This window comes from Odocoileus virginianus, chromosome 17, assembly GCF_023699985.2.
Source record: "Odocoileus virginianus isolate 20LAN1187 ecotype Illinois chromosome 17, Ovbor_1.2, whole genome shotgun sequence".
Taxonomy (NCBI): domain Eukaryota; kingdom Metazoa; phylum Chordata; class Mammalia; order Artiodactyla; family Cervidae; genus Odocoileus; species Odocoileus virginianus.
The window spans coordinates 31413554-31433762 of record NC_069690.1 but is presented as its reverse complement, the minus strand read 5'-3'; the positions used below and the strand labels follow the sequence as shown (position 1 = coordinate 31433762).

Below are 20209 nucleotides of genomic sequence, written 5' to 3'. Positions count from 1 at the left end.
CCTCACCATACCTAGGAAAACCTTAATAAGTGGGTAAAGAGACCAGCCATCTCTAGGAGCCCCTGGGCAGGTCATATGCAAAAGGTCAGAGACATAGATCTTGTTCCCAACTGTGTCTCTCCTATTCTAAGAGGTGGGAAGGGATGAAGGGCTGTGCTATTGCTTAAGTCCTTACATTTTGGGTCCCTTTAAAAATTGAAAAGAGGGGACTACCCTGATGGCTTCCCAGGTGGCTCAGATGGTAAAGTGTCTGCCTGCAATGTGGGAAACCTGAGTTCGATCCCTGGGTTGGGAAAATCCCCTGGAGAAGGAAATGGCAACCCACTCCAGTATTCTTGCCTGGGAAATCCCATGGACAGAGGAGCCTGGTGGGATATACTCCATGGGGTTGCAAAGAGTCAGACACGACTTAGCGACTGAACACAAGCTATGTGGCGTGGCCCCAGGAAAGAAAAAATTGAAGACAAAAATGTTGAACCTGTCGAGTTATATAAAGCAACATTGGCTGTGACTGCAGATCTCAGGAATTTCTGGTCCTTTCCAGACTGACCCGTCTTGGCTGAGATTATGGGGTGAGGGTGGGGGTGCGAATGATTCACAGAAGAATAGCTGTTTCGGTTCTGGGCTGGAGGAGGGGCCGGAGCCTGGGCCATTGAGCCCGAGGACCTGGGCTTCCTGGTGGCCATCACAGTTGGCTGTCCTCCCAGCTCAGTGGAGTAATGAGCGACCAAGCTTCCTCTGGGGGAGGAAACAGTTAAAGTCCTGCCGCAGCTGCAGTCCTCTGGGCGTGGTTCTGCTGCCGGCTCCGGATCCTGGGCCCAGAGGCAGAAGAAGCCCAGCTCCGCAGCGGCAGACCGTCTACATGGCTGAATTGGATCTGATGGCTCCAGGCCAGCTGCGTGGGGTCCCCGCTCACCCTCCGGCCGCTCTCAGCCCAGACTCTGGCTCGGCCAGTCCCGCAGAGGAAGAGGACCTGGGCTCCCCGGGGAGCCCCCCAGGGGAAACTGGGGGACAGGGCTCTGAGTGGCAGGGGGCTCCCGAGGCAGAGGGCCTGGAGGAGGAGGAGGAGGTCCTGTGTGACTTCTGTCTCGGGGCCAGCAGGGTGAGGGCCGTCAAGTCCTGCCTGACCTGCATGGTGAACTACTGCCCGGAGCACCTGCGGCCGCACCAGGAAAACAGCAGGCTGCATGGCCACCAGCTGACCGAGCCTGCCAGGGACCGGGACCTGCGGCTGTGCCCCGCGCACCGCAGCCCACTGATCGCCTTCTGCGACCCCGATGGGCGGTGCATCTGCGAGGAGTGCAGCCAGGCCGAGCACAGGGACCACGCCTTGGTCTCCCTGGACGCCGCCCGCAGGGAGAAGGAGGTGAGTGCTGGGGTCTGGGGGAGAGGGAGGTGGGGAGGCCGTGTGTCAGGGGAGGCCGCCAGGCCTCTGCCGAGGCTCCTGGGACGGCGTTCTCTCAGCCTTGCTACCTGGCGGTACACCTAGCCTGAGTGTCTCTTGTACTTGGCTTTGGGACTCTGTCATAGCTCACTCTGTCCCCACTAGCCCCACTGTCCCTGAAACGCCCTCTGTCTGTCTGTCACTCCTCTTGCTGGTTTCCTGCTGTTTCTCACTCAGCTTTCAATGCTGATCTGTGTCTGGGGGTGGGATATACAAGGTGTACGACTGAGGACAGTGGTCTTCCCCTCTGGTCAGGTCTGAGTGGCAATGAATGAAACATAAACCTTGGCAGAAATTCTGGAGAAAAGAGCCAGAATTTCCCCCTAATTTCTCTTCTTCCCTTTACCCCAAACCTAATTTCTCTTCTTCCCTTTACCCCAAACCTAATTTCTCTTCTTCCCTTTACCCCAAACGAGATATCGGGAGACAGAGCCCCTCTGGAGGTGCCAGCTATGAAATTCAAGACCTTGAGATGGGCTGAGATAACTTAGAACTGGGAACGTCTTTCCTGGACAATGTCAAGGACCACTATCCTTAGGGAAAATAAACCTCCTCGTCAGATAGAGGCATCGGGAGAGACAGAAACACTGTGCTCATAGCCTGTAATTTTATTCCCATCAGATAGGGAAACTGTTTCTGGAACAACTGGCTTTTCTCTGCCCGAAAGCTGAGAGCCTGGAGAATTCTTGGGAATGGACTTAAATGCTTTGTTTTCCTTACTTGGGCTTCCTAGGAGCACTTTTGTTCTGGAGGTGTGGGGGCGGGGGAGGCGGGCATGGAATGTGCAGTTGAACTTTGTCCCACATTTCTTCCTTTCTTTCTTTTTTAAAAATGTTTAATTATTTAGCTGTGTCGGACCTTTGTTGAAGCTTGCCGGCTTAGTTGCTTAGTTGCATCTTAGTTCCTTGACCAGGGATCGAACCCTTGTCCCCTGTATTGAAAGGTGGATTCTTAGCCAGTGGACCACCAGGGAAGTTCTGTGCCACATTTCTTGTGTCCAGATGCTGGGCAGCTCCCTTGTTGGCACTGAGCACAGTGCCTTGGCCCAGGGCTCCAAGACATCTGAGAAGGAGCTTCCTGGGAGGGGCAGGTTCCTAGCAGGGTCCCTCTTCCACGTCCTCCCTTAAGTGTGGATTTTATCTGGTGTTAGTGGGAATAGTTCTGGAAAGTTCTGTATCCCAGATGTCAGTGAGTCACCAGCTCTAGAATCCACTTGTCAACTGTTCCCAGCATCTCTAGTGCCAGGAAATGTCCGGTCAGGAGAGCAGGTCATTTCCACCCAGTCCTCACGTTCACTGCCACGAGGAGGCTCTTTATCAATGGACAGGTCAGAGGACAGAGCTCCAGGTAATTGAGGAAACTGGTCTTGGAGGGTTGCCATGTGCAACATGCTTCCCTGGGATTTCCCCATTCGGTCCTAGGATAACTCTACGAGGTGGCATCCCTACCACATTTGTCCAAGCTCATACAGATGGCTAAGTCATGGAGTGAGGGATGGGAGCTTCTGGAAGGCCACCCACTGAAGGACACAAGGAAAGACCCCAAGGTCACAATATTATAACCTTACTTTTTTAAAAAATGCACCAAAAACCTGCCATACATGTAGTAAAGAGTTGAAGGCAGAGTGCATTTCCTTTGTTCAGGGTATAATATCTGAATTCTGTCATGTTTAACTGGAAAAGGAATGCATGTACATACACACAGAGGAACAATCACCAAATACTGCAATAGATTTTACCAGAAAAGGTCTCCCTCCCATCCTGGATCCACCCATCTTCTTCTTCAGAAGTATATATGCTCAGCCACTAAGTTGTGTCCGACTATTTGCAACCCCACGGACTATACCCCTGCCAGGCTCCTCTGTCTATGGGATTTTTTCAGGCAAGAGTACTGGAGTGGGTTGCCATTTTCTTCTCCACGGGAGCTTCCCAACCCAGGGGAGTAACTCTCCATGGGAATAACATTGATCCCCAGGGATCGAACTTGCATCTTTTGCATTGCAGGCAAATTCTTTACCTTTGAGCCACCTGGAAAGCCTGTCTTCAGAGGTAAACACCATCATATGCTCTTCCTTCTTGTTCCTTTCAGAAATTCTGTGCCTGTAGCAGCATAGATACAATATGAATTTTAAATGTAGTGTAAGCTGGTGCATTACAGAGACATTGAGTAGTTGTCATTCTGAGCAGGGAGAGTTGTTTAGTGCAGGGATCCCCAACCTCTAGGATCTGACCCGACAATCTGAGGTGGAGCTGATGTAATAATAGAAGGAAGTGTTAGTTGCTCAGTTGTGTGCAACTCTGCGACCCCGTGGACTGCAGCCCTCCAGACCCCTCTGTCCATGGGATTCTCCAGGCCAGAATACTGGAGTAGGTAGCCATTCCCTTCTCCACGGGATCTTCCCAACCTAGGGATTGAACCTGGGTCTCCCTCATTGCAGGCAGATTCTTTACCATTAATAGAAATAAAGTACACAATAAATAATAGAAATAAGTAATGTGCTTGAATCATCCAGAAAACCACCCCCCATCCATGGAGGACTTTTCTTCCACGAAACCAGTTCCTGGTGCTAATAAAGTTGGGGACCGCTTATGTAGTACATGTGCGGAACCCCAAATTCGGACACCACAGGAGGGAGCTGTGTCAGTAACACAAAGACACCCAGGACAGTTTTTGGTGCTGAAAGCAGTGGCGGTTATAGGAGCAGTGCGGTAGCCCCGGACTCTGGCCTGTTCACCACCTCTGCTTACAGGTCTGTTTGTCTGAGTTTTCTGCTTTTCTGCTCTGTGTCCTTGCTTTCAATTCAGAGCAAGTGTGCCCAGTAAGTGCTCTCTCTCTCGGTAGTCCTCGTGGCTCAGGAACTGAAAGATTTCTTGCCAGGAGACCGGCTCAGAAGACACAGTTCCTCGAGGAGGCTGCAACCTCCATCAGGATTATTTGGAAAGTCTTACCAGACCTCAGGAAGGCTCCAGAAGTTCCATCTTTCCTTCAGCCAGCCTGAAGTGGCTGGAGCTGAAGGTCACTTTGCTGAAGGTCACTTCACTTTGCTAAAGCTCACCTTGGATGGTGTTTAGGGCTGCTTGCTCAGGCAAGCTTGTCATGCAGAGGAAACTGAGAGCGGCAGGGTCAGCCCCAGGGACAAAGGGCAGCCAGGACCCTGCACAGGGTCTACAGAGCAACTGGTTGATCAGTTCTCCGTCTGAGCCTCTTCTGTGGCTCCTACGCTCTCCAGCTATGCCTTTGGGCAGAAACTCTGAATTTGGGAAATCCAGGTGTTCTCTGATTATTTCTTCTGTGATACTGGGCTCCTAGGGCCCAGCCCTTTCCTGTGGGGACTCAACTCTTCCCCTTCCTGGGGCCAACTTCCCAGGGCCCCATAACTTAAATGTTTTTTTTTAGTTGAAGTATAGCTGACTTACAATGCTGTGCCAATCTCCACTGTGCAGCAGAGTGACTCAGTTTTAACATATATACTTTCTTTTTTAAATATTCTTTTCCTTTAGGGTTTATCTTAGGATATTGAATATGGTTTCCTGTGCTATACAGTAGGATTTTATTGTTTATCCATCCTATATACAATTGACATAAATTCGAGCAAATCACGGAAGATAGTGAGGGACAGGGAAGCCTGGTGAGCTGCAGTGCGTGGGGTGGCAAAGAGTTGGACACGACTGAGCGACTGAGCTGAACTGAATCCCAAACTCCCAGTCTATCCCTCTCCCTTAGCTTTCAAGAGCAGCTTGTCTTAACTCCTCTCACCTTCTCAGAACTCAGGCTCGCTGCCAGGAAGTGAGGCTGCATGCTTGCATGCCTGTGTGCGTATGTGCATGTTGTGAAATCTGTACCACTTCTGTGACTGCTTTTCTGTTCTTTTCTGTTCCTCGCTATGTTTATCAAACATTATCGAGAGCTTTTTGTGGGCTCAGAGTGCTGCACCCTCCCAGGGAGTGTGGGCTGTAATCAGGAAGCCAAGGCAGGCCCGCGGCTCCCTGGATGTCCAAGGGCTGGGGCAGCACAAAAGCTCAGCCATGTGTTCCGAGGAGGCAGCCCCTGGCAGTGAGGGGTGGGGGTCTTGGGAGGAGGGAAGGCCTGGGCTGGACCCCGTCTTAGACTTTTAGGTCCATTCGTGGAAGGTCACTGCATCCAACCTCAGCACAGGTTCCACAAAGCTAAGGACAGGGTAGGGACGTGGACACAATCTCAAGGTGAAGCTAGAGCCAGGTTCTGAGAGCCACAAGTGTCCCCAGTTCTCTGGGGAGCAGTTAACCAGCGTTGTTCATGGCCGTCTGCTGCCAGAAGGCGGATGGCTTGAGGCCTTCCGAAGAATTTCTTCTAGAACTTCTGAAGAGTGTGTTGGACTCAGTATTATCTAACTTGCTTTTTCTTAAACATTCTACTGCCTTCGAGAGCAGGGAGGCTGCCTTATGTAACTGGACTGACATGAAGGGGGCTCTGACCAGCTGCCCGAGGAGTGAAGTCAGGGCCCAGGTGGGACTCTCGGGTTCCCAGAGGGACACACAGCATGCCTGACACCATATAGAATGTCTTTCTTTCTCTCTCCTCACTCCCTCTGCTGTTCCAGTTTGCATCTCTAGCCTGACCCTGGCCACCCAGCCGGGTGCGACCTGTGCCCTGGAGGAAGAAGCAAGAAACAGTCTGTTAACATCTTGAGGCGCCAGAGGAGATGCTAGAGGATCTGACGGGGGCCGTGGAGCCCGCCAGTGGCAGGTGTTGGATCACAGACACGGTGCCCTTTGCACAGCATCTGTCCTCTCCCCGCCAAGGCAGGCGGGGCTCTCCGTGCCCCTGGATGTGGGGCATTTACGCTCACTGGCACCCCTGTCCTGCTTTGGTGCAGAGCCTGCCCTGGCCTGCGCTGTGTGTGCGGCTGACGTCTTGGGAAATCCTGGAGCCAGGGTCTGAGGCGCCCCGTCATTTTCTAGGAACAGGAATAACTGGAGGTGCTGGTTGCCTGAGTGGTCCCGCCTGTCATGGGTGAGCGGGAGTGCCCGCTGGTGGGGTGACTCAGAGGGCCCCAGGAGGCACTATGGAGTCCTTTTCTCCTTTAACGGCAGTCTGCAGACAGCGGGGAGAAACCCCTCCCGATATACTCTGGGGGTCTCCTGGGTCCCTGGGTCATGCTGGGGCTGACCCCTTTAACATGTTCTCACGTCTGTGCTGTTGTTGCCATTGTGTGTTTCATTGTGTCTCCCACCACCTTTTAAACAAGCACCTCATGTCCTTCCCCCCGCCCAACCTGGAGCAGGTCGCTGGGTAAGTCTTTCTGATAGGCCAGGATCCCACAATCTCCCCCAAATAGGTCAGGTCCCTTCCTTCTCCCCCACTTCCCCCACTCCCAGACATCAGGTCTCAGGCGTGGGAAGTCAGTGGACTCCCATCGGCTCTGAGTCAGGACCCTGGAACCTGATCAGATGTTCCCGGCTTTTGGCAGAGCAAGGCGGGTCCCCTACCCGCCTGGGCTTCTGTCCCTGGGGCCTGGGATTACCGCAGGCTTTGGTGGGAGGAAGGGGAGATGTGTCAGGTGCTCCCCACCAGTCCAAGACCTGTTAGGGCAAGTGACTCAGAACTCAGTGCTGACACATGCTGCTGTGAAAAGCAGTGAAAGCTGTCCTTTCTGTTGCTGCTGTCTCACACCCTTGTGGAGGCAGAAAGTGACGGGGGCCTTTGACGTTCACAAAGGCTCTGGTTTCCTGTCTTGTCAGGTTCTGGGCAGAGAGTGCTTAGGGAGGCGGAGTGGGGCTGGGCAGGGGGTGGGGGTCAAAGCAGGCAAACCCAGAGCTCTCATGTGGGCACTCACCTCGGCAGGGAGGGGTTGCCCTGCCTGCGTCCGGGGGAGAAGATTCCATGATGGAAAGCAGCCAAAGAGGCACCGGTAAAATGACGAAGGCAATGACGCCGCTGCCACTGATGGAGCACCTGCAAGGTGCCGGCTGCTGTGCAGACATCCCGCTGCCTCCGGTCCGCACAGGAGCCCTGTGAATCGGACACTAGCTCTCCCCACCTCACAGTGAAGAAATGCAAGTGTGGAAGCGTTAAGTCAACTTTGTCCCAAAGTCTTGGCTGCTAAGTAGAAACCCTGGGGTACCGCCCACCGCCAGCTCCAAGCCCCCGTGATCCCTGTCAGCCTGTTCCAGGGCCAGATGGTCCTGTCAATTCCACTGCCAGCTGCGTGACCCTCGTGGCTCTGTTTTCTCACCTGTGTGATGGAGACAGCGTGTTTACCTGCTGTGGGCATGGTCACAATGACAGGAGGAGATTCAGCTGGTAATGCTGGTGCACGGTGGACCCTCTCTGCCTCCACAGAGGGTGCCCAGCCTGCTCCTGGGAGCAGCTTCCGAGGCAAACTCTCCTTTCTGTGGAAGAAGGGCAGGTGGTGCCGTTGCTCCCGGGGACCTTCCGGGTGCCCTGGGCACCTTCCTCCCTAACACTGCTGACCTTTCCTCCTCTTAGGCTGAGCTTCGGAGCACCCAGTTAGACCTGGAGCAGAAACTCAAGTTGAATGAAAATGCCATCTCCAGGCTCCAGGCTAACCATAAATCTGTCCTGGTAAGTCTGGCTGGGATCACCTGGTTGGCACACCTGGCTGGCTGCTGCTGCTGGTTCAGTCAGGCCCACCCGGAACTGTGGCACTTGGCTGCAGGCCTGGCCTCCATGTCCACAGGCCCCTTAGGTCTTATCATCTGATGGAAACTGTGGGTACAGATCAGGTTGGCTACACTGTAGGGTGGCATCACCTTGTTGCTGGGATTTGCTGTGAAATTAGTTCAAGGTTGAAACCTGGCAAGTGATTCACTTTTAACAGTGGAGAGCAGGAGCTCAATAGTCCTGAGATGTGTGTGCTAAGTCGCTTCAGTCGTGTCCGCCTCTGCGGCCTTGTGAAATGCAGCTCGCCAGGCTCCTCTGTCCATGGGGCTCTCCAGGCAAGAACACTGGAGTGGGTTGCCATGCCCTCCTCCAGTCCTGTGATAGCTCTGGCTCATTCGTATATTTGCATATGCTTTTTTGACCAGGAGCAAATGGTATATGTGGGAATTGAGGGGGGTGGTTAGCTAGAGCTCCAGAAATTATGCATAATCTTGGCTTCTTCCACCACGAGAGGGTGTTCTGCAGGCGATTCTCACTTGTCCTAAATCCTGGCAGACAGAAAAGAGAGGTGAGAGCGGCTGGATTAGTGGATGGTACTGCGGGTTTGAATCCTTGGTCAGGAAGATCCCCTGGAGAAGGAAATGGCAACCCACTCCAGGATTCACGCCTGGGAAAGTCCATGGACACAGCAACCTGGCGTGCCACAGTCCATGGGGTCGCAGAGAGTCGGACATGACTTAGTGACTAAACAACAGCAACAGCAACTTGATGAGGCCAATGGTGTGTGTGCTCAGTCTGACTCTTTGCGACCCCATGGACTTTAGTCCACCAGGTTCCTCTGTCAATGGCACTTCCCAGGCAAGAATCCTGGAGCGGCTCTCCATGCCCTCCTTCAGGGGATCTTCTGGACCCAGGGACTGTACTCAAGTCTCTTGTGTCTCCTGCATTGGTAGGCGGGTTTTTTACCACTGGGCCATCTGGGAAGTCCCATAATGGTATGCAAGGCTACTTAGTTTTAGTCTCTCTGGTTTCTGACCACTTTCCATAATAAACTCTAAGTGGACCCAGACAGTTTCACAAAAGCTTCTCATTAGTGGCAAGCCAATAACCAGAACTCAGAGGAGAATGCAAAATGTGCACCCTTTGGCAGTTAGGAGCAGCAGCATCTTTGCCTATGAAGAATGATTCTACCTCTCCATCCATTCATCTGCCCATCTATCCACCCCTCCCCCAACCATCCATCCATCCACCCACCCACTCACCTGTCAGCACCAGTACCTAAGAACTACCAAAGATAAAAGGAAACTGTTGAAAACAACATGGATTGAAGTTGTTAAATATGACCTTGACTAAGGCATTTACTAAAGATATGGAAGGACAGACTCCCACATACACAGGTGCCACTGATGGCACCTACTATTTGCCTACTAATAGTAGGCAAATCCCTACTATTCATCACATGGAGTTAGTTGTATATATTTTTGAACATGACATCCCATTCCACACAGGTAGGCTTGTCCTGCAATGCTCAGGTGCTGTGGTCGCCTTCACATGCCCTAAACGTTTTGTGCCTGGCCCAGACACCAGAGGATGTGCTTTCAGCTCAGATGGATTCAGTGGGCAGTTTTTTGTTGTTTGGTCACTAAGCTGTGTTCGACTCTTTGCAACCCCACAGATTGCAGCACACCAGGCTTCCCTGTCCTTCACGATCTCCTGAAGTTTGCTCCAACTCATGTCCATTGAGTCGGTGATGCCATCCAGCTATCTCACCCTTTGTTGTCCCCTTCTCTTCCTGCCCTCAATCTTTCCCAGCCTCAGGGTCTTTTCCAATGATTTGGCTCTTCACATCAGGTAACCAAAGTATTGGAGTTTCAACTTCAGTATCAGTCCTTACAATGAATATTCAGTGTTGATTTCCTTTAGGATTGACTGGTTTGATCTCCTTGCTGGACAGTTTGATTTCCTTGGTGGGTAGTTTAGCTAGACATAATGAAGTGCTGAGAAAGCAAATTCATGCTACTGACTTGTACAAAGAAGCCAAATTATTAATTTACTTCAAGAAATATGACTATCAAGTACACTGAACAGGTCCATTGTCCAGACAGGAAGACTGATGTCACAGACTAGAAGAGGAACCTGACTGTCAGAGCTGGGCTCAGCAGACAATGCACAGTCTCATCTGATGGATGAGAGACAAAGTTAATGAAGAGTAAATAAGGACTCACACCCTGGGGAGTCCTTGTTTTATGGAACCTGGGATTCAAATGAGAATAAAGGCTTTCCTTTATAATAGGAAATTGTTCCCTAATTTGAGGGTTTCTTGGGTTTATATTGGAATTCTCAGGTGGTGCTAGTGGTTAAAAATTAACCTGCTAATGCAGGAGACTCAGAAGACACAAGTTTGGTCCCTGGGTGGGGAAGATCCCCTAGAGGAGGAAATGGCAACTCACTCCAGTATTCTTGCCTGGGAAACTCCATGGACAGAGGAACCTGGCGGACTGCCATCTGTGGGGTCACAGAGTGCTCATGACTGAGCACGCACGCATGGGTTTACATTTCTGTGTGTTGAGCTTTGGTAAGGTTGCTGCTTCACTAATCACTAATGGGTTCTTCACTGGTTTTCCCCCACCCCCTCACCACTAGGTATCAGTGTCGGAGGTGAAGGCCGGGGTGGAGGAGCAGTTCGGGGAGCTCCGTGCTGCCGTGATGAAGGCCCAGGCCGACGTGATGCTCTTCCTGGAGGAGAAGGAGCAAGCTGCCCTGGGCCAGGCCAATGGCATCAAGACCCACCTGGAGTGCAGGAGTGCAGAGATGGAGAAGGCCAGGCAGGAGCTGGACAGGGTCGCTGCCATTGGCAGTCCCGTGCTGTTCCTGGAGGTATGGGTCACTGTGACGCCAGAGCCAGAGAGACCCTCACTCTGCTAGGGCCACAGTTGGATGTGGCAAGGCAATCACCCTGTTGATAAATGAGGCAGAGAGCAGCAGAGAACAGGAGTAGGAGAGAGGGCTACCCAGAGCGGAGAGGCCGGACCAGGTCATGGAAGATGCCTTCTATGTGGTCAGGTGCTGAGCTGGACCCATTACATGTTGTGAAGTACATGCCCCTATCAGCCCATGTCACAGATGCAGAAGGTAATGTATTGAGTAGGGCAGCCCTGTTTAGGAAGCACAAAAGCCATGGGAAGTTCTGCTGTGTTTCTTTTCCTGCAGGAGTACTGCAAGTTCAAGAACACGGAGGACAGCGCCTTCCCCAGTGTCTACATAGGGCTCAAAGACAAGCTCTCGGGCATCCACAAGGTCATCACGGATTCCACTGCCCACCTGATCCAGTTGCTGCAGAGCTACAAGGAGAAGCTCCAGGAGTTCTCCAAGGACGGTTAGACGCCAGGGCTTGTGACATCTCTAGAGGGGTTGGCGGGGGAGGTGGGAGTCAGGGAGAGAGAACAGAACAGGGGTGGAGAGAATGTCCCATTTTCAGAGCCGTCCTCTGGTTGGACTGTGCGGCTGGTGGACACGTACCTTGATGATGTTAACTTACAACTGAGAGCAAAGAAAATGGTCTCGTTATGCCCTTGGCCCACATCTCCACTCAAGTGCAGACTAACTTCCGAGGTCACTGATGCCTATGCTTTCAAGTGAAACCCAGGCTGGGATCTTTCCTCAGCAGGTTTTACTTTGATGTGGTCCATTGAGCAGGATTCTTTGAAGTGTGATTAGTGTCTGGTCCCTACTTTCCCCAGGAGGCCCAGGGAAGAGCAACTAAAGTGGGGGATTCCTGTTCCTTAGGTTCTCTTGCCCACCTGGACAGGTGAGCATTCACAACTCTTGATTTTCTAGAGGAGTACGACATCAGAACTCAGGTGTGTGCTGTCATTGAGCACAGACATCGGACCTCAAAACCCGAGCCCTGCACCAGGCCGCAGTTCCTCCAGTGTAAGTCGTGAGCTGCCCTGCTTTCCCTGGGTATGGATGTGCATGTGATGCTTTGGAAGCAAGGACACCATCTTTCAGCAGGTTTCAGGTTCTTGCAACCTCAGGTCTATCCCCAAATGGTACATTTAAATTTTAAATAAGTTGAATTTCAAAAAAAATTAGAACTTTTAATTTTGAAACCGTTTCAGAGTTAAAACATTGCACAAAAGAGGACCAAGAATTCTGATATACTTTTCACCTAGCTTTTCCAAACGTGAGCACTTTACATAACTATGGTCCATTGATCCAAAGCAGGAAGTGAGCATTGCTGGCTGGAATTTATTCAGATTTCACCAGGGTTGCTCCCAGTCAACTGGTCAGAAGTCCAGTCCAGAGTCACAGATGTTTTCTGACTCTTTAGCTTCTTCCAGTCTGTGTCCAGTCCTTTAGTCCTTCTGTGTCCTTCACAACCTTGGCCCCTTTGAAGATCCTGGCTGGTTACCAGGTGGCTCCCTTTTAAGTCTGACTTGACTGGAATTACTTAGCCCATTGTCCTGTCCTGACATGGAAGTGTCCTGGTCTGTTGGCATTTTTAGAAACACTTATTTTTAATCAATACTTGCTCATGGTTAACAAGACAGGGAGGTCTCGTCTCCCAGGAGAGGAAGGACGTGTCTGGGTAATCGAGGCTCATTTTTCTGACTTTAATCTCTTTGGAAGTCACTGTTCAACCCTGCTTCTGCTTCCTTTCTGGGGGTGAGCTCTGGCTGGCCGACTCCTGAACCCTGTTCGCTCTGGTCTTGACGTGGAGCCTCGGGTTTGATGGCCCTGTTCTTGCCACAGCTCCTCGTCTCCCCCAAGACCTCTTGGTTTCCAGTTTCCTTTATATTCTTTCGTGCTTCCTGACAGCAGCATATGTATGTTTTACAAACATACAATACAGTTAATATAGGGGCTTCCCAGCTGGCGCAATGGAAAAGAATCCTGCCATTCCAGGAGACATCAGTTCAGTTCAGTCGCTCAGTCATATCCAACTCTTTGCGACCCCATGAATCGCAGCATGCCAGGCCTCCCTGTCCATCACCGACTCCCGGAGTTTACTCAAACTCATGTCCATCAAGTTGGTGATGCCATCCAGCCATCTCACCTTCTGTTGTCCCCTTCTCCTCCTGCCCCCAATCCCTCCCAGCATCAGGGTCTTTTCCAATGAGTCAACTCTTCGCATGAGGTGGCCAAAGTATTGGAGTTTCAGCTTCAGCATCAGTCCTTCCAATGAACACCCAGGACTGATCTCCCTTAGGATGGACTGGTTGGATCTCCTTGCAGTCCAAGGGACTCTCAAGAGTCTTCTCCAACACCACAGTTCAAAAACATCAATTCTTCAGTGCTCAGCTTTCTTCACAGTCCAACTCTCACATCCATACATGACCACTGGAAAAACCATAGCCTTGACTAGACGGACCTTTGTTGACAAAGTAATGTCTCTGCTCTTTAATATGCTATCTAGGTTGGTCATAACTTTCCTTCCAAGGAGTAAGCGTCTTTTAATTTCATGGCTGCAATCACCATCTGCAGTGATTTTGGAGCTCCCCAAAATAAAGTCTGACACTGTTTCCACTGTTTCCCCATCTATTTGCAATGAAGTGATGGAACTCAATGCCATGATCTTAGTTTTCTGAATGTTGAGCTTTAAGACAACTTTTTCACTCTCCTCTTTCACTTTCATCAAGAGGCTCTTTGGTTCTTCTTCACTGTCTGCCATAAGGGTGGTGTCATCTGCATATCTGAGGTTATTGATATTTCTCCTGGCAATGTTGATTCTAGCCTGTGCTTCTTCCAGTCCAGCGTTTCTCATGATGTACTCTGCATATAAGTTAAACAAGCAGGGTGACAGTATACAGCCTTGGCGTACTCCTTTTCCTGCTTGTAACCAGTCTGTTATTCCATGTCCAGTTCTAACTGTTCCTTCCTGACCTGCATACAGGTTTCTCAAGAGGCAGGTCAGGTGGTCTGGTATTCCCATCTCTTTCAGAATTTCCCACAGTTTATTGTGATCCACACAGTCAAAGGCTTTGGCATAGTCAATAAAGCAGAAATAAATGTTTTTCTGGAACTCTCTTGCTTTTTCGATGATCCAGCAGATGTTGGCAATTTGATCTCTGGTTCCTCTGCCTTTTCTAAAACCAGCTTGAACATCTGGAAGTTCATGGTTCACATATTGCTGAAGCCTGGCTTGGAGAATTTTGGGCATTACTTTACTAGCATGTGAGATGAGTGCAATTGTGCAGTAGTTTGAGCATTCTCTGGCATTGCCTTTCTTTGGGATTGGAATGAAAACTGACCTTTTCCAGTCCTGTGGCCACTGCTGAGTTTTCCAAATTTGTTGGCATATTGAGTGCAGCACTTTCACAGCATCATCTTTCAGGATTTGAAATAGCTCAACTGGAATTCCATCATCTCCACTAGCTTTGTTCATAGTGATGCTTTCTAAGGCCCACTTGACTTCACATTCCAGGATGTCTGGCTCTAGGTGAGTGATCACACCATTGTGATTATCTGGGTCATGAAGATCTTTTTTGTACAGTTCTTCTGTATATTCTTGCCACCTCTTCTTAATATCTTCTGCTTCTGTTAGGTCCATGCCATTTCTGTCCTTTATCGAATCCATCTTTGCATGAAATGTTCCCTTGGTATCTCTAATTTTCTTGAAGAGATCTCATTCTGTTGTTTTCCTCTATTTCTTTGCATTGATCCCTGAAGAAGGCTTTCTTATCTCTCCTTGCTATTCTTTGGAACTCTGCATTCAAATGGAAATATCTTTCCTTTTTGCAGGAGACATAAGAGATGCAAATTTAATCCTTGAGTCAGGAAGATCCCCTGGAGAAGGGGATGGCAACCCACTCCAGTATTCTTGCCTGGAGAATGCCATGGACAGAGGAGTCTGGTGGGCTACAGTCCGTGGGGGTTGCAAAGAGTAGGATATGACTGAAGTAACTTAGCATGCGCACACATAGTTGATACAAGAAGCCAACTGATGTGGAGCTGCTACACATGTTGGGGGAGATTCATGGGTGGCTTAGATGGGTGTGAATGGGGTCTCTAGGTGGGACTTGGGGCTTCCAGTGTGAGTTGAGGGGCAAAATGAGGGAGGATGGGGCCAAGAGAAATGTCAAAATAACCTGGAGTGTGACTTGAGCATTTGGGTGTGTGGAGGTGTCCTCTGGGGTCAGGAAGAGAATATCTGTGTACATGCAGGGGGACTGCTTGAGAATTCCCCTGCTAAATAGTGGCCAAATATTTTAACAAATGAGTGAATCAGATGTGAGTATATGACCCTTGCCAACACTGCATAGAAAAGCACCTGAATTTCAGGACGTGTTTGTCGAATGAATGAAAACATGAGCCCATCAGTAAATTTTATTTCTTGATTCAGTTCAACAAATACTACAGTAAATGGCAAGCAGTTTGTGCTTCAAGAAGGAAGGAAGGAAGTGGGGGTGACTTGTTAAAAGGTGTCTGGGACCACTTGTGTGGGAAAGAGGCCCCCTCCCCCCGCCCCCACCTAGCAATTCCCCCAGACATGGCTGGGTGTCCCAGGATTTAACTCTGTCCTGATGCTGTCTGCCTGGAGATGCTATCAGAGCCCACCACTTCAGATGGTGGCCTTCACTTCAGATGCCAGTCACAATTACGGGACCCTCAGAGGACCCACAACTTCTGTCTGACTTGGCTACAATCCAAGGCTCCCAGGACCCTCCTTGGATTCGAGCATTTGCTAGAACAGCTCACAGAATTCAGGAAGACGCTTACGTTCACCAGTTCATGAAAGGATGTGATGAAGGACACAGATGAGCAGCCAGAGGAAGGGAGAGATGCTCAGAGTGAGGGCTGGGAGGGTCCCCATGGAGGTGGGGTCAATTACCTGATGTGGATGTTTGTCAGCCTGGAAGTGCTCAGAACCCCATACTACTGGGATTTTATGGGGCTTTTATCTCACAGGCGTGATGAACCACTTCCAGCCCATCTCTCTTCCCAAGAGAAGAGGAGTTAGGGCTGCGAGATCCAAGCAGAACTTGGTCATGACTTGGTCTTTTTGGTGACCAGCCAGCCACACCCCACCATCCCCACACACAGAGTCACCTCGTTAGAACAAAAGACACTCGGACGTCCCTGATGATCCAGTGGCTAAGACTCCGAGCTCCTAAGGCACCGGGCCCTGGTTCAATCCCTGGTCAGGGAACTAGATCCCACATGCCAAAACTGAGATCTGGTGTAGCCAAATAAATAAATAAATGAACACAAAACGAGACCCCCCAAACTCTACCTCTTAAGTAAAAAAAAAAGACACTTCTTTAACCCAGGAAATTACAAGGGTTTTAGGAGCTCTGTGTCAGAAACTGGTCTCAGCATGGGATTTTCCAGGCAAGAATACTGAAGTGGGTTGCCATTTCCTCTTCCAAGGGGATCTTCCCGACCCAGAGATTGAACCTGTGTCTCCTGTGTCTCCTGCATTGCAGGCGGATTCTTTCTAGGCAAGAATACTGAAGTAGGTTGCCATTTCCTACTCCAGGGGATCTTCCTGACCCAGGGATCAAAACTGAGTCTCTTGTGTCTCCTGCATTGGCAGGCAGGTTCTTTACCTCTGAACTGATTGGGAAGCCTGTCAAAGACCAAACATTAGAACAAAAGATGTTGCTAGTGCTGTTACCACTCAGGAAATTACAGGGAACTCTGTGCCGGGAGCCAGGGGCAAAGACCAAGTCTACAATTACTACAAGTCACAGAGTCCCGCTTGTGTTCTGTTTCCTGGTTTTCACCCACTTCTTCTCTGGGAGGGGACGGGACCTGGGTAGACAGGGAACAGAGGGATGGATGTCTTCTCATCCCTTGGAGGCTGGCTAGGTATGAGTCAGCGGTCAGCCCTTGACCTTCTATGTCCCCCTCAGATGCCTGTGATGTTGTCTTCGACCCCGACACGGCACACAGGTACCTCCGGCTGCAAGACGACAACCGCAAGGTCACCAACACGGCGCCCTGGGAGCACCCATACCCCGACCTGCCCAGCAGGTTCTCACACTGGCGGCAGGTGCTGGCCCAGCAGAGCCTGTACCTGCACAGGTACTACTTCGAGGTAGAGCTCTCAGGAGCGGGCGTCTATGTGGGCCTGACGTGCCAGGGCATCGACCGCAAGGGCGAGGAGCGCAACAGCTGCATCTCTGGGAACGACTTCTCCTGGAGCCTCCACTGGGATGGGAAGGGGTTCAGGGCATGGCACAGCGATGCGGAGACCCTGCTCAGTGCCAACGCTTGCCGGAGGCTGGGGGTCTATGTGGACTTCCCCGGCGGGGGCCTCTCCTTCTATGGCGTCGAGCCTGAGACCCTGACGCTGCTGCACAGGTTCCAGTGTAAGTTTTCGGAGCCCGTCTACCCAGCCTTCTGGCTTTCCAAGAAGGACAGTGCCATTCGGATTGCGGATCTGGGAGAGGAACCTGAGAAGGCAGGGCCGGCCCTGGTGGAGTCTGCTGCCTAGTTGCTGATCCAGGTCTCAGACCTGTGCTGACATACAGACAGGTGGCAGTTTTCATTGGAAGACTGACTGGGGGTCCCTGCCAGCACCTGCTGGCTTTAGAAATTGTGTGAGGATGAGGGGAAGGGTCTCTGGTCGCCGCCTGGGCGCCTCACTGCACTGGTCGCCGTGTTTGCAGTAATCCTCAAACCCTAGGTCCCCCTCACCATCTTCTTATGATCTTGTCCTGTCTGCTTGGGTGGACCGCACTCTGTGCCCAGAGTTGGTCACCAGGCAACCTTAGAGTGATCAGAAAGACTGCAGAGGAGTCATAACCAATCGCTAACCTTGTCTTACTCCTGCGTCCCCTGTTCTGAGCGCCTCCTGGGCCTCAGCCCTTGTGACCCTCTCGGCAGCCCCATGGGGAGGTGCTCAACAACCCCCACTTGGCAGATGGACAGGCTGCGGTCCAGGGGGTTAATAAACTCACTCAGGGTCACTGTGGTCACGTGGAGAGTGAGTGGCCAAGCTGGGATTCAAACCTGACATCGAACTTCTAACCACCACCCCGCACTGCCCTCCTCCTTAGATCACAGGTGTTGTGTGTAAGGGAATAAACTACAAGGTGAACTGCATTTGTGAGCATGGAGAGTCTGACAGCCTCAGTGGCTTTTCGTGCCCACGTCTGATGGGCCTTGCAGCTGTGCTGTGACGGAAAGCTCACTACCTCACAGGAAGCTCTCCTGGCTTGGGCACAGCGAGAACTGTAGGACTGTCTTCATGGGGTCCACATCCTAGTCCCTGTGACCTCGGCAGATGGCCCTAGCACCTCTCTTCTGGAGCCACCTGGATGGTGGGGATGTGTCTAATTCCTTATCCAACGGTTAGTTGTCTACACACTTAGGGGTAGCTCTCATGGGTCCCCCAGGAATATGCATGTTTTCACATCCTATTTGCCAGTTTCCTTGTGGTTTCCAGATCTTTTACCCCTCTGATCACTTTTGCTTTCTTTCGACAGATTGTTCCCTAAAATTAAAGGTTCCTTAGTCCTTATTCTTGCTCAATAGTGTCCAACTCTGCGACCCCATGGACTGTAGCCTGCCAGGCTCCTCTGTCCATGGAATTTCCCAGGCAAGAATATCAGAGTGGGTTGCCATTTTCTTCTCCAGGGGATCTTCCCGACTTGGGGATTGAATCTGCGTCTCATGTGTCTCCTGCATTGGCAGACGATTCTTTACTGACATCAAAGCTTTAGGCAAATGACAAACTGTATCTCAATGGGTTTCTGAGGACATAACCTGAAGTCCCTTCTGGGACTCACTGGAAATATAACTTCTGGGTCTTTTCCATGACCTGTGTCAAGGCAAGCCTCTTCCTCTTTGCCCTGTCTGGTCATCCTGTCTCAAGAGCACATTATTTCAGCATCACTTGACTTGTTTCCAGAGACCCTGTCAGACATTTGAATCATAGGATTTACACAGTGTAGGATTTTAATTTTCAAACTGAACTTAAAGTTTTTGAATTTTATTGACTTTTAAAAAATTTGAATTGTAAAACTCATCACATCACTGCTGCTTGTGGAGATAGATTTGTTTCATGATCCTACCAGGTTATAACAGCTCTCCTTCCTATCCTGCAGAAATTGGTGACCTTTTCTTAAATCTTACTCTTGTTGATACATAAATTTGTTAGAGTCTTGTCGTCGTCAGTCAATACCTTTTGGTTTTAGTTATTCAATAAGTCATGCATCAGTGTGGGACTTCCCTGGCAGTCCAGTGGTTAAGCCTTCGCCTACCAATGCAGCAGGTGCGAGTTCAGTCTCTGGTTGGAGAGCTAAGATCCCACATGCCTCGTGGCCAAAAAACCAAGACATAAAACAGAAGCAATATTGTAACATTCAATAAAAACTTTAAAAATGGTCCACGTCAAAAAAAAATCTTTTAAAAAAGTTACGCATGCGTAGAACTCTTCAATAACATAGTCTACCTCTGTACCTTTATGCAGTGGACACCATGAAGGACTTTCTCAACAGCAAAGGTCAAGATACGCTATGTCAGCACTCCCTTCTAACAGTGCCCTGAAAGGAGAAAATAAGATCAGGTTGGCCACTTTTTTTTTTTAAACCCCGTAGGTTGTTGATGCTTCTTCCCTAAATACTCACAAACTATTTGATAAAGCATTTTAGAATTCAGGTACAAATTCACATCTAGTCTGCTATCTCTAGAATCCACCTTATTTTTCTTTTAAAAAGCTAGACAATTTTGCCTGTCTCCATTCTCAAGCATTCTCTCTAGTTTCTCAAAATTTACTGCCTGGGTTTCAGTCACGTTGGTAAATTGTGTCAGTGTCATGAGATGTCATTTGTTTAGGTCACACTCAGACTCATAAAAGGAACCCTCTGGGTGTCTCCTCACCTGTCTTCAATACCAGCTTCTCTTTTTGTTCACTCGTTAAGGGCTTCCCTAGTGGTTCAGGGGTGAAGAATCTGCCTGCAATGCAGGAGACACAGGAGACACAGGTTCGATCCTGGGGTCATGAAGATCCCCTGGAGGAGGAAATAACAACCCACTCCAGTGTTCTTGCCTGGAAAATCTCATGGGCAGAGAAACCTGGTGGGCTATAGTCCATGGGGTTGCAAAGAGTTGGACACGACTGAGCGACTATCACTTTCTTTTTCTTCCTTTTGGCTTGAAGACCTTTTTTCTTGATGTAGAAAAGTAGAAGTTGCTCAGTTGTGTGCAATT

General features: G+C 50.3%; 1 protein-coding gene across 1 annotated transcript; it reads left to right on the top strand.

The window, feature by feature from the left end:
• Nucleotides 1-647: 647 nt before the first annotated feature.
• Nucleotides 648-18100, top strand: TRIM16 (tripartite motif containing 16). Its single transcript, XM_020892271.2, has 6 exons — nucleotides 648-1366; nucleotides 7913-8008; nucleotides 10691-10924; nucleotides 11258-11423; nucleotides 11885-11980; nucleotides 16906-18100. The coding sequence occupies exons 1-6, from the start codon at nucleotides 863-865 to the stop codon at nucleotides 17487-17489; spliced, it is 1680 nt and encodes a 559-aa protein (XP_020747930.2). The 5' UTR covers nucleotides 648-862; the 3' UTR covers nucleotides 17490-18100.
• The last annotated feature ends 2109 nt before the right edge of the window (nucleotides 18101-20209 follow it).